At 41.5% G+C, this 14,465-nt stretch overlaps 1 protein-coding gene and 1 long non-coding RNA gene across 3 annotated transcripts in view; one reads left to right on the top strand and one right to left on the bottom strand.

Annotated features, from left to right (window-relative positions):
- Positions 1–4,360, top strand: part of Kir3dl2 (killer cell immunoglobulin-like receptor, three domains, long cytoplasmic tail, 2) — a 96,151-nt gene extending 91,791 nt beyond the window's left edge. Inside the window, exons 8-10 of one of the 2 annotated variants that reach the window (XM_006528538.3) lie at positions 2,762–2,878; positions 3,469–3,519; positions 3,611–4,360. In XM_006528538.3, coding sequence (XP_006528601.1) covers positions 2,762–2,878; positions 3,469–3,519; positions 3,611–3,618 — 176 coding nt within the window. In that variant the 3' untranslated portion in view covers positions 3,619–4,360. The remainder of the gene's footprint in view (positions 1–2,761; positions 2,879–3,468; positions 3,520–3,610) is intronic. The other variant, NM_177748.2, reaches the window with a different exon arrangement.
- Gm14991 overlaps positions 1–13,293 on the bottom strand; it is a 51,120-nt gene extending 37,827 nt beyond the window's left edge. Inside the window, exon 1 of the long non-coding RNA XR_387069.2 lies at positions 13,184–13,293. This is a non-coding gene — a long non-coding RNA (predicted gene 14991). The remainder of the gene's footprint in view (positions 1–13,183) is intronic.
- Between the last annotated feature and the right edge of the window lie 1,172 nt (positions 13,294–14,465).

Genomic DNA, 14,465 nt, shown 5'->3' with positions numbered 1-14,465 from the left:
CCAAAACCTCTTTGGGTTCATGTTTTGGCTCCGTTGCCTCAAGGCTCTGTAGTCTTAGCCTGGTCATCTCCATTCTCTGGTTCTTTGTATTTTTCCTCCAATTTTTGATTAGGTATTTACTTCATTTACATTTCAAATGCTATCCCGAAATTCCCCCATACCCCCCCTGCCCCGCCGCTCCCCTAAAGATCCACTCCTACTTCTTTACCCTGGTGTTTCCCTTATACTTGGGCATATAAAGTTTGCAAGAACAAGGGACCTCTCTTCCCAATGATGGTCGATTAGGCCATCTTCTGATAAAGATGCAGCAAGAGACATGAGCTCCGGGAGTACTGGTTAATTCATATTGTTGTTCCAACTATAGGGTTGCATACCCCTTCAGCTCCTTGGTACTTCCTCTAGCTCCTCCATTGGGGGCCTTGTGTTCCATCAAATAGCTGACTGTGAGCATCCACTTCTGTGTTTGCCAGGCACTGGCTTAGCCTCACAAGAGACAGCTATATCAGGGTCCCTTCAGCAAAATCTTGCTGGCATATGTAATAGTGTATGCATTTGGTGGCTGATTATGGGATGGACCCCCGGGTGGGGCAATGTCTGGATGGTCCATCCTTTGGGCTTAGTTCCAAACTCTGTCTCTGTAACTCCTTCCATGGGTGTTTTATTCCCAATTCTAAGAAGGAGTGAATTGTCAACACTTTGCTCTTCCTTCTTCTTGAGTTTTATGGGTCTTGCAAATTGTATCTTGGGTATTCTAAGTTTCTGGGCTAAAATCCACTTATCAGTGAGTGCATATCATATGAGTTCTTTTGTGATTGGGTTACCTTACTCAGGATGATACCTTCCAGATCCATCCATTTGCCTAGGAATTTCATAAATTCATTATTTTTAATAGTTGAGTAGTACTCCATTGTGTAAATGTACCTCATTTTCTGTATCCATTCCTCTGTGTCTGTTGAGGGACATCTGGGTTCTTTCCAGCTTATGGCTATTATAAATAAGGCTGCTATCATCATAGTGGAGCATGTGTTCTTATTACCAGTGCTGTAAGATCAAGAATTGACAAATGGGACCTCATAAAATTGCAAAGCTTCTGTAAGGCAAAAGACACTGTCAATAAGACAAAAAGGCCACCAACAGACTGGGAAAGGATCTTTACCAATCCTAAATCAGATAGGGGACTAATATCCAATATAACATACACACACACACACACACACACACACACACACACACACACATACATATATATATATTTCAAGAAGATGACCTCCAGAAAACCTAATAACCCTATTAAAAAAATGGGGCACAGAGCTAAACAAAGAATTCTCAACTGAGGAATATCAAATGGCTGAGAAGCACCTGAAAAGTGTTCAACATCCTTAATAATCAGGGAAATACAAATCAAAATAACCCTGAGATTCCACCTCACATCAGTGAGAATGGCTAAAGTCAACAATTCATGTGACAGCAGATGCTGGCGAGGATGTGGAGAAAGAGGAAAACTTCTCCATTGCTGGTGGGATTGCAAGCTGGTACAACCACTCTGGAAATCAGTCTGGCGGTTCCTCAGAAAATTGGACATAGTACTACCAGAAGATCCAGCAATATATCTCCTGTACAGAAGATGTTTCAAGTGGTAATAAGAACACATGCTCCATTCTCTGATTCTTAAACTCTGAAACATTGAAGGTTGTTTAGAAGTAGTGTGGACCTTCTGGGGACAACTGGTCTCTCACTCCTGAACCTAAGATCTCCTGTAATTGAAAAAGAGAGTAAATTTTACTCTCTTCCCCAAAACAATGGATGACTCCTGGAGAGAAGGTGATGGGGCCTTTAAAAGGGAAGCAGACAGAAGGAATATTTTATAAAAATACAACCTATGGTGAGATAGACTTGATTTCACTTTTCTCCTTAAAGAGAATTAAGCATTTAGCTCAAGGGTGTTGTAGATGTAAACCGAACACTGTTACCAGTCTGAGATTAAGATACTGAACACATGGTCTGCACTGCTGGCCCGCTTTTGGCCCTTGGGTATAATGCCCTGATATTCTTGAATGTAGCCTTCTGCTGGAGAATGCTCAGCTTACAAGTAACAACATTCCTAAAGCTGTCACTTATCCTAACATTTATCAATTGTCTATAACTCCTTTCTTATAGGTTGGATTCCATGTGCACCTCTCCTCTCCATGTTGTAATTTTCTCTAGCTTGAACTTGCACTGGTCTTGGTCACTGTGACACCTTTTTGTGAAGTTCATACATGCAACTACCCTGCTGTGTCCACAAGACAGTTTCCTTGTATTTATTCATGGCTTTTTTCGTGCAATCTCATCTATCTCTTCACATGATACCTGATATGTAGAAAATATGTGATATAAACATCACATTTAGGGTCAAGATTTCTCTAGTCCCTTACTCTCTACAACTTTCCCAGTTGTGTATATCTATAAATAACTACCTGACACAAATACAAGCACTTTTGCTGAGAGTTGAGAAACTCAATAATATATGAATCTAATCATAAGTCATTAGGAGTCAGTTTATTACTATATCCAAATACAGGATATATTTATATTCTATATTTATATTATTAATATTCTATATTTTATTATAATACTATAGATTAGGAGTATGTCCTCCATCATGTCCTTTTATTGTAAAGAAATAGTATATTAATTATCCATCAATTAATAAATATTATGCAATGTAACAAAATGGGGATAGTCAGATTTACCTCTTAATTGGTTTCACATTTTTCTCCAGATAACTGCAAGAACCTGCGCATTCTAACTGGGCTCTTAATGACCATGGTCCTTGTCATCATCATCATCTTTTATTCTTGTTACTTTCCCAAACAGAATAAGTCTCAGAAACAAGCAGGTAGGTGTCATCTATGTAAAATGATAAGTAATGGAGGAATCATGGTGTGTATTTTTCCCTTAAAAAAGGAAATTTGGCACAAGATAAGGAAAACTAAGACTGAGCTTTCTAGAGAAAGCAACAGAGCTCTTGTACTTTTTTTCAGCTCTCAGAACACAGGCGAAAATCTCAATGTGTCTTCTGCCTCTTTACATCCAAAGCATAGCTTGTTATATAGGAAAGGTCTTGTGTGTATGTGTGTGTTGTGTGTGTGTGTGTGTGTGTGTGTGTGTGTGTGTGAGAGAGAGAGAGAGAGAGAGAGAGAGAGAGAGAGAGAGAGAGAGAGAGAGAGAGAGAGAGAGAGAGAGAGAGAGAGATGGGTGGGTGGGTGGGTGAAATGGGAGGTGGAGGGAGAGAGATAGACTGTGGTAAAGAGAGAATTGTGAGTCTGGATCAAGAGAGGGATGGGGCTCTGAACTGAGAGAGTCTGCTCTGTGGCAGGTGAGGAGCTATGGGTTTTACTGCACGTCTCAAGTACACTGGATTTGATTTGACATTGCTGGACTATTTCACTACTTGTTATTAATTTCTCCTGTCCCCTAAAAATGCAGCAGCCAGCATGGAACAAGAGTCTGAAGTTAAAAAACACAATAAACAGACAGGTAGGTCATCCTGAGCATGTCATCTTCTGCCTAGTCTAATCTCCCCTCATACTCTGCAATAATACATGCATACATCATTTAACATCTACAGCTTTCTAGGACTTTGAAGGACAAGAAGGACAGGAGGTGACATACACAGAACTTGAGCAGAGAATCTTCAACCAAAACTTGATGCCTCCCATTTCCCGAATTTCTGAGTTTTCTGCAGATACCATTGTGTACATGGAAATTATGAAATGATAAACTGAGATCAAAGAATGTCTGCACCCACTGAGTTCTCAAAGAAAGATCTAAGGAAGTCTTTTGTGGAAAACAGAGCCTTTTCATCAACAAAGGCTGTTTGATGCAGTGAAATAACAGCTGGAATATGAAGGCAGAAGTCTTTAAATTTGGGGTTATCCTTAATTGTTCTAATACTGTTCTTAATGTAGTTTACTAATACATAAAAAGACTATGGTCCTCACTGACAGCATTACAGAAATCACATTCTATTTATTAGTCCATGGTTCTCCACGTATTCCCTAGTTTCAGACCTCTACAATGTAACCAACTATATTTTTAGATCGACTTGAAGCTGCATGCTGTTTGTCTTACAATTCCATACCAACAAAGGTTCATTCTGCTTATTAGCATAGATTTCCAATATATTGTTATGCTGTACAACATAATGTATCTCATAGCAATCATATGTGTGTGTGTGTGTGTGTGTGTGTGTGTGTGTGTGTGTGTGTGTGTGTAAAATTTTCTCACCCACTTACCCTACCTTGACTCTGTCCCGCTCCTGCTAACATCCTTCCAGAAGCCTGTTCTTAACACTGGGCCTTAACATATGCTGTTCTGTGTTCTCCAGGTGCTATTTGTTAAAGTCTCCTCCTACCAGGAGCATGTACCCTAACTCCCAGAGGTCACACAAGACACAAAAACCACAAGGAGCTATCCTACTGGAACAGGAGACTCAATAGTCACCTGAACACAATGACACTTAGTCCAAAAGACGGGGAGGTGGGGGGGACAAAAACAAGGGAATAACATCCAAAACCACCCATCTAATAAAGATAAACTCGGAAATCAGCACCTAAACCTAAAATAACCACAAAACGTAGATGACTAGAGGGCAACATAAGAACACAATGATATCCAGAGCAACTAGCACCCCCAGAGCCCAGATATCCTAATACAGCAAACCTTGGGTAGGTCAACACAGCAGAACCAGATGAAAATGACCTTAAATACAATCATATGAAGATGATAAAGACATTTAAAGAGGAAATAAATTCCTTAAAGACATACAAAAATACAATCAAATAGGTGAAGTAAGTGGCAAAAAAATTTATGACCTGAAAACGGATATAGAAGTTTTAAAGAAAACACAAACTGGTGGAATCCTGAAGATGAAAAGCTAGGTATGTGATCAGAAGCTACAAATGCAAGCACCACCAACAGAGTACAATATACAGAAGATAGAATCTCAGGCATAGACTTAAATAGAGAAAAAAAACAAAACAAAACAAAACAAAACAAAACAAAACAAAACAAAACAAAAAAACAACCTGATAAATCAGTCAAAGAAATTCCTGCTCCTTGCCAAGGAGGTATAGGCAAATGATAGCAACTGGAAGAAGAAGGGTTGGGTTTAAAATATGAACAAGTAAAAATTGAAGAGTTGGGGGTGGAGCCTCCAATACCAGAACTAGAGAGGTTGAGGCAGGAGAATCAGGAGTTTAAAGTCACTCTTTGCTATATAACACGTTTGAGGTCAGCCTGCGGTACATGAGACCCTGTCTCACATCAACAACAAAAGCAGCAGCAGGAGGAACAGCAAAAATTTAAAGTTTCAGCATTAATGTGATGATACCCCATACCAACTATGCAGGGTGGCATGGTGTCCTCACATTTGTATGTTGAAAGCTTATCCCTTGTTGGCCTAGAGTGTGATCTTATTCAGAAACAGGGATATTGAATTTGTAACTAACATAGTTAAAATGAAGTGACATTGGCGTACAGTGAATGCCTAATCTGATATGGCTGGTGATTCCATGAACTTCGGAACTTTGGAACCAAAGCTCACATAAAGCACACACAGGGTATGCATATGTCACACAACAGTACTCATACAACATACACAGAACACAGACACATGCAACAAACCACACAGCGCACACACCATGCACAAGCACATAGCACAGGCAGGCAGGCAGGCAGGCAGGCAGGCAGGCAGGCAGGCAGGCAGGCAGGCAGGCAGACAGACAGGAAGGCAGGCAGACAGACAGGCAGGCAGTCAGGCAGGCAGGCAGGCAGACACACCACACATAGGCATACAGCACAGACACAGAGACACACAGTTAGACACACATGCACATCATGCACAAACACACAGCACACACACACACACACACACACACACACACACACACACACATCTCATAGCACACACATATCATACACAGGACACCACACACGTGGGAGAGAAAGAGAACCAGAACACTCTGTGCACAATGAAGAGAGCAGCCGAGGCTGTCACCTGAGGCCATGTTAAAGTTCAGGCCATGCTGACACTGAGGGCCATGTTGATGTCTGTGGGCTTATCAGATCTGGCCCTACCCCTTGCTTAGGAAGAGCAGGAAACTTGTCCCACCCCTCATAGCTGCAGTACTCCAGAGAGAGGGCTCCACACCTTGCCTGGGCATCACAATAAAACTGGTGCTGGTCATAGGTGACACTGCTCAGAGGGTTTCAGCAAGAGAGAATTGGCCCTGCTCACTGAGAGCTGTACAGCAGCACAGCCTACCCTGCCCCTACCTGCACTTCAGCAGCAGTCAGGAAAGCAGACACTATTCTCAGTTGGCCATTGGGGTATATGGATGTGGAGGAGACAGTCCTTCCCCTTGCTGTCTGTGGCAAGCAGGAAAGCTGGTAGCATCCCTTGCCTGAGCAGCATGGGAGAGCTGGTCCCTTCCATTGCCAGCTGCAGCTCTCGGGGGAGTGAGCCCCACCTGAACCGCACAGTAGAGCTGACCATGGTGGAAGGAGGGTATAAGTGAAACCACCCTCAGAGTCTCAAGACCCTGCTTCCTCCCTGCTCTCTTCATCAAAAGCCTTGAGAAACCCTATCTGATTTCATTCTCAGAACCAAAATGAGCCTAGAAAGAAAAATTCCCAACCCCACTTCCAGACACCTCCTTCTTAAAACCATTGTATGGGAAGGCATGACTTCTGAATCCACACTTGCTTTCCAGGCTCTTCAAGAGGAACATCATGAGATGTGGATTGTGGCAACCAGATATATGAACCATATCATACCAGATTTCACCCATGGCTCAGGCATTTGTAGCAGCAGTGAAAACAGAAGGAATCTGCTTCAAATGTGGAGAGGCAGGACATTGGAGTGATGAATGCCCACAAAACTCTCTCCCCATAACAGATTCTAATTGCAGTAAGAAAATCTGCCCTTGCTTCAGAAAACGTTTTCACTAGAGGAAATACTGTATTGCTGTATATGATAAGGATGTTAAGCCACTGGAGCCTTTAAACTTCAGACGAAGAAGCCCTCAGCCCTGGCAGTAAGAGGGACAACTACTCCCATAGAAGCCTTATAGGTATCCAGCATCTCAGAAGACGTTCATCCAAAATTAATCATTAAAATAGATAATAAACCATTCAAGTCCCTAATTGATACTGGAGCAAACAGGACAATTTCAATACAGCAAGAGATCCCACATGACTGGCGACTGATCCCTGGGCCCCAACTCACAGGCATAGGGGGTACCTCTCATGTATTCCTTACCAAAAAAGCCTACAGGTGGGAAGATTCAGATGGAGCTACAGGTCACATATGGCCCCTGATAGCTCAAGTAGCCACCAGTCTTCTAGGGAGAGATATCTTCCAAGACTTAGATGTAGTTCTTACCACCCAACCAGAAAGAGACCACATTACAATAGAGGATATTACCTATAAAGATAATATGCAAGGAGACCCTAAAATCCCTCCTCCAAATCACTCCCAAATCTAGGGGCCATTGTCAAATATAGTACTCCCTGCCTTGATTGGCTTTCCAATGAAGCCATCTGGGTCCCAAAGTGGCCTCTATTGAGGGAGAAGCTTAGAGCCCTCACACAGGTGGTAGAAGAACAGCCGTTGCTACATCTCTGCCCCTTCCACAGTCCATGGGATACCCCTGTGTTTGGTATAAAAAAGGAGCTCAGGGGTGGAGATTATTACAAGATATGAGGGCAATTAACAAAACCATGGGAGACTCGGGCTACCCACAAAGAGGGCTACCCCATATCTCAGCCATCCCTGCCAAAGTTCCCCTATTAGCAATAGACATTTAAAAAATGCTTTTTTTCCATCCCTTTCCATCCCTGAGACTGTGAACGCTTTGCATTCTCAGTAACCCCCATTAACAACTTTGGCCCCGCCTCACAACATGAATGGACTGTTCTCCCACAGGGAATGGCTAACAGTCCAACCATTTGTCAGGAGGCTGTAGCCACTGCATTGAAACTCTACTTAGACAAAGGACAGAAGAAGAGGAGGAGGAGGCAGAGGAAACACCACATCCAGAAGGACAACAAGATCTCCCAGGCCATGTGCCCTCCACAAGCACCCCTCTCCTCCATTCTCCTGGCTGTTTTTGTCATTCTTCATGCTAGCTCTGCTACTGCCCAGACTCTCTCTAGCCTTCCCAACACCTACCACTGGAGATTCTCTGCTAGAGATATCTACAACAGACACAACAAAGTTATTGTGACCTAGGACTGTCCTCTTGAAGGATGTCAAAACAGGACTAAGATTCCTCTAAACTCAGATTCTACCTCCACTATCCCCAGACCTTTTCTCTGATTTCCTCACCAAATGGCTATTCCAGCCTTTTACTCTGAGGTAAAGTCTATCTCTGTCACTGAGGTGAGTTTCCTGTATGCAGCAAAACGTTGGATCCTCTTAATGTATCCAGTCTCTTAGTCTATATCTATTGATTGGGGAATTGAGTCCAGTGATATTAAGAGAGATTAAGGAAGAAATATTGTTGCTTCCTGTTATTATTTGTTGTTAGACAACCTGAGCTTACTCCAAGATTCATTTTATATCCCCTTTCTGTTATGATCAACGGTATCTAGTTTTACCCTGGGTCCCTGGGCTATCTAGTCTCTGGTCTTGGTCACCAAAGCAGTGTCAGGTATAGGTCCATCTGTTATATTGGGCTTTAAGTCACTTCAGATGTTGGTTGTTGCTCCCACAGGACTATGCCACAGATGTCCTGGCATATTTTGCATGCAGGACCAAAATGATGATCAATACATTTGTGGCTGGACTGATGTTTGCAATTCTCTATTGGTGGCTTGAAGAGTACATTCCTGTACCTAAAACTTCATCCTGCCTGACAAAGTAGAGGCAAGTAAGTCTTCTGAGAAAGAGAGAAACGAACCCCTGGCAATTAATCCTTCACTTGGAGTGTTTGGGGAATGCATCTGAATGCCACAGAATTCAGTCCAAGTATGAATACCATATTCTTTACAAAATGCCCCTGAATAATCAGACACCATATTCTCTATGAAGGAGCACTGTTTACACAGTTTGAATTACTCACTTTACACTGAGCAGCAATGAAGTGAGTTGTTGAGTACTAGATCTGTGGTGATCAACAAACGGAACTTCTCTAGTACACCCTTGAAGCTTCCAAACCCACCAGAGATACATTAACTCTGGGATATTTGCTACTCTGTAAAACATCAGCCCTATTCACTAAAATGCAAGAATTTAGTTTTGCTCCCACCTCGTGGCTTTCATGAGAACTGCATCAGTGTGAGTCAGGCCTGATGGACTATGGTGGGGAGGAAGAGAACATAGGCTGGGAACTGGACTTGATGGGACCTTCCTTAACTCTTCAGTTTGGGAAACCTTTCACCTGAATATATTCTGATTGCATATAAAACTTCATGTCTCAGACATATCTAATATACACCCGAGATTGGAACTCAATCCTGGTCTAAGGTGAATATAAAGTTTAGACTTGATGAAGTTATAGAAGCTTGAATAAGTCTAAGCAGGAACACACACATGCATATACACACACAGCACAAACAGGAATACTTGAATGAAAAAATGTTAACTATTTGTGAGCAATCTGGGTACATATACCTATATTGCGTATACATTAGAAAGGCTCAAAACATTGCTGAATTACTACATACATAAATCCAAAATATACATGATCATGAGTCTGAATGTTCATTATTGCTATGATATCTATTCTTTCAAAACTTTTCTACATATTCAATGTAACAGGAATAAGACTTATACTATTTATTTTAACTGCATGTCTAATTCCAAAATTCATAGACAAATCAATTGAAAAAATAAAGTAAGAAACAGAGCAAAGTCAGAGAAGAAGATTGCGTGAAGAGAGACCTCCATATAGACCTAAGGTTTCTGAGCCAGAATGGTATTGGAATCAAGGTTGACAAGTCCGGAAAGACAAAAATCAGCAGTCCTACTGACACTCACACATGTGCAGACAACTGTCAATTTGGAGCCAACATTTCTCTGTGTATCCCATGCTCAAATCAAACTTGAGTGTAGGCTAGGCTGAGAAATGAATAAATTCTTTCTACAACTCCCAACCCCAGGCACTGCAATTATTGACATATGTTTCATGACTGGCTTCCTGGACAACTGCTATTTGACAAATAAGCAAAGTCAATTCTGTGTATAAAGGATGGTCTGTCAGAGAACTGTACTGAGGTAAGCATATATGCAGATACACAAATATAAAATGTTGGCTGGTGGATGGCTCAGTAGTTAAGAGTACTGCATGCTTTTCTCAGAGGTCCTGAGTCCAATTCCCAGCAACCACATGGTGGCTCACCCCTTCTATATGGAGATCTGGTGCACTCTTCATGAAGGTAGAGCACTAACATAAACTAAGCTAATGAATATCAAAAACAAATATAAGTTAAGATCTATGTATCATATACAGAGCATTGTATACATATGTGAGCCTAAAGAATTTTTAACAGAATGTACAAAAGAAAATCTCTGTCACGGGGTTCTAGGTGAAGATTTCACAGACAAGACACCAAATAAAAATCAAAATTGGTGAATTAGAGAAGATGAAATCATTAAAATATAAAAAAAGTCCATAGCTTAAATAATGACATTTAAAAAAAATGACATTTAAGTCCATGAGTAGGATGAAAGTTTGAAATCTTCATATTCAATAACAAATGTCTATGATATTTTCAGAAATGCTTCCAAAAGTCAAACAGGAAAAAAAAATCAAAAAATGGGAAAGATTTCATGTGTTCTGTTGTTTACTGGGACATTGAGCAAGATTGCTCATTCTACAAGAGATTTATTAGTGACAATAAGACAGTAGGTGTGCAGACAGATGCTGTGCCAGTGTCATCTGGCAATGGTACTGAGGAGATTTAGGGTTATGGTGCAGAGTGGGTACCACAAAAGATGGCAACTTAAAATTTCCAATTAATCCAAACCATACAGTGTCCCACAATTATAATCTTGTCACCAGAAAGCTGAGGCAGGAGAATCGTTTAGAGTTTTAAGCCAGGCTAGGACACAGCAAAATGCTGTCCCAAAACAAAGTGAATTGCAAACAAGAGACTATTGATGACTACTTCTATTTCTTAAGGGGATATGGGACAGTTTAGATCGTTAATCTGATCCTGATTTAATTTTGGTTCCTGGTACCTGTCTAGAAATTTGTCCATTTCATCCAGGTTTTCCAGTTTTGTTGAGTATAGCCTTTTGTAGTAGGATCTGATGATGTTTTGAATTTCCTTGTGACCTGTTGTATGGCTCCCTTTTCATTTCTGATTTTGTTAATTAAGATGCTGTCCCTGTGCCCTCTAGTTAGTTTGGCTAAGGGTTTATCTATCTTGTTGATTTTCTCAAAGAACCAGCTCCTGGTTTGGTTGACTTTTTGAATAGTTCTTTTTGTTTCCACTTGGTTGATTTCAGCCCTGAGTTTGATTATTTCCTGCTGTCTACTCCTCTTGGGTGAATTTGCCTCCGTTTGTTCTAAGAGATTTAGCTGTGCTGTCAAGCTGCTAGTGTGTGCTCTCTCTATTTTCTTTTTGGGGGCACTCAGAGCTATGAGTTTTCCTCTTAGGACTACTTTCATTGTGTCCCAAAAGTTTGGGTATGTTGTGGCTTAATTTTCAATAAACTCTAAAAAGTCTTTAATTTCTTTCTTGACCAAGTTATCATTGAGTAGAGTGTTGTTCAGCTTCCACTTGAATGTTGGCTTTCTATTATTTATATTGTTACTGAAGATCAGCCTTAGTTCGTGGTGATCTGATAGGATGCATGGGATAATTTGTATAATTTTGTATTTGTTGAGGCCTGTTTTATCACTAATTATGTGGTCAATTTTGGAGAAGGTACTATGAGGTGCTGAGAAGAAAGTATGTATCTTTTTGTTTTAGGGTAAAATATTCTGTAGATATCTGTTAAAACCCTTTGTTTCATAACTTCTGTTAGTGTCCATGTATCTCTGTTTAGTTTCTGTTTCCAGGAACTGTACATTGGTGAAAAGGGGGTGTTAAAGTCTCCCACTATTACTGTGGGAGGTGCAATGTGTGCTTTGAGCTCTAGTAAAGTTTCTTTAATGAATGTGGCTGCCCTTTCATCTGGAGCATAGATATTCAGAATTGAAAGTTCATCTTGGTAAAATTTAACTTTGATGAGTAAGAAGTGCCTCTCCTTATCTTAATGAGAACTTTAGGTTGAAAGTCGATTTTATTTGACTGCCCCACACGAAGATCCATCCCATATACAACCACCAAACCCAGACAGTAATGCATATGCCAGCAAGATTTAGCTGACAGGATCCTGATATAGCTATCTCTTGAGAGTCTATGCCAGTGCCTGGCAAATACAGAAGTGGATGCTCACAGTCATTTATTGGATGGAACACATGGCCCCTAATGAAGGAGCTAGAGAAAGTATCCAAGAGCTAAAGGGTTCTGCAACCCTATAGGAGGATCAACAATGTGAACTAACCAGTACCATCCAGAACTGTGTATCTAGTTGCATATGTAGCAGAGGATGGCCTAGTCGGCCATCAATGGGAGGAGAGGCCTTTGGTATTACAAAGATCATATGCTCCAGTACAAGGGAATGCCAGGGGCAGGAAGCAGGAGTGTGTGGGTTGGGGAGGAGGGCGGGGGGGAGGGTATAGGAGACTTTCAGGAAAGTGTTTGAAAGTTGAATGAAGAAAATATCTAAGAAAAAGAAAAGAAAAAAGAAAAAAGGGAACAAAGGACAACAAAGCAAAAGAGAACAACAACAACAACAAAAACAACAACAACAATGGCAACAACAACAACAAGAAAATAGGGAAGGAAGATAAAATGCATATGTAAAAAATCATCTGACACATCTATAAAGGAAAATGCTACACTACTGTTCAGAATTTTCCACTTAATTACCACCTCTCATACCTGTTTGACAGAGGGAAAACTGGGGTCAGAGAGTGCACATTATAGTCTGCCCTATCTCCCCATCCTCAATACGCTCCCCCGCAATGGCTCCAGTGCACCCCAGAACCGAGCAGCTCCCTCTGATGAAGAAGAATGTTCGCAAGTCCATCTCCTGCTACATGCAACACACTGGCCATAAATCCAGAAGTGGGAGTGAGCCTACCTGCGTCTGGGATCCCTGCATCTGTCTTCCCACCCTCAGGGAGGTTCAACTGCTCAGCTCTGGGATCCCATAAGCTTGGCTACAGAGAATGCAGCTTGCACTACATCCCTGGGTTGGCCACTGAAAAGAGTGTTCACAAAGACCTCAGGTTTCCATGACAACCACAATGCTCCTTCCCTCTCTCTTCTTAGTTTACAGGAATGCTCTGCCCATCCCTCCCTTCCTTTCTCTCAAAGCAGAAGTCATTCCCCCTTGTTACCTATAACCTGAGAAAGCATGCCCACTAGGAAACTCCCACTGGCCTGAAAGCAGCGATTTGCTCAAGCTGTGATCAAAACATTCCTATAGACATGACCAGGCTGGACTCTCCAGACTATGTAGGTCTCCATGGAAATATCTCCAAGGTATAGAGCAACATTTTTGTCATATCATAGATGAGCTCTTTTATCATCGTGAGGAGGCTATGGAGGTCTCCACGGAAATGTGTTTTAGAGTAGAAAAAGACCCCGAGAGAGGAAAAGAAAAACCTTGTAGATGTTGGGAATTGAACCCAGGACACTGTGCCGGCAAGATCACTTTTTCCAATTTTGCCAGTTATGTGTGTAAAGTTGCCACAGGAAGATAAGGACCTACAGTTGGCACATTGGGAGCAATCATGACAATTCATGCTGCCATCTGCACCAAGATCCCTGGGGGGAGGCTCACTATCATCTTCCTCCCCGTTTTCCCATTCATGGTAGGCAATGCCTTAAAAGCCATCATTGCCATGGATACATCTGGGGTGATCCTGGGATGGAAACTTTTGACTATGAAGCTGCATCATGGCGAGGTCTCTTAGGATATAGTATATCATGTACTGTCATGAATTCATTTGGAAGAACAGGGAGCCTCTAGTGAAAGTCTGGTATAAAATAAGGACTAACAACCCCAAGAATGTAGATGGTTTAAGTGAAGCAAAGTAAGTCACTATGGTGGTGTGTCTGAACCTTGCTGCCTGGAAGGGTCTCAGCATTGGCTGCCCCAGTGTTGTAAATGTCCTCCGTACATGCCTGCTTAGCACATTATGGCATAGTTGTGAGATAAATGTTTGTAACTCTAAAAACTGAGTTACTGAATTAGCAATATGCTATCATATCTCAGAGCATCAAGGTTTCCTGCAACTTCCCAAACACACATCTATTCTCTTTTAAAATATGCATTTGTTTTCAGAGCTTGAAAAATTGTTTTCATTTTTTTTGGCAGACTGGTCATCTTCTTCCACAACTTTTCCACTCTCTATCAC

This window comes from Mus musculus, chromosome X, assembly GCF_000001635.26.
Source record: "Mus musculus strain C57BL/6J chromosome X, GRCm38.p6 C57BL/6J".
NCBI lineage: Eukaryota > Metazoa > Chordata > Mammalia > Rodentia > Muridae > Mus > Mus musculus.
Note: the sequence above shows the minus strand (reverse complement) of the source record. Positions and strands in the feature narration are given on the sequence as shown.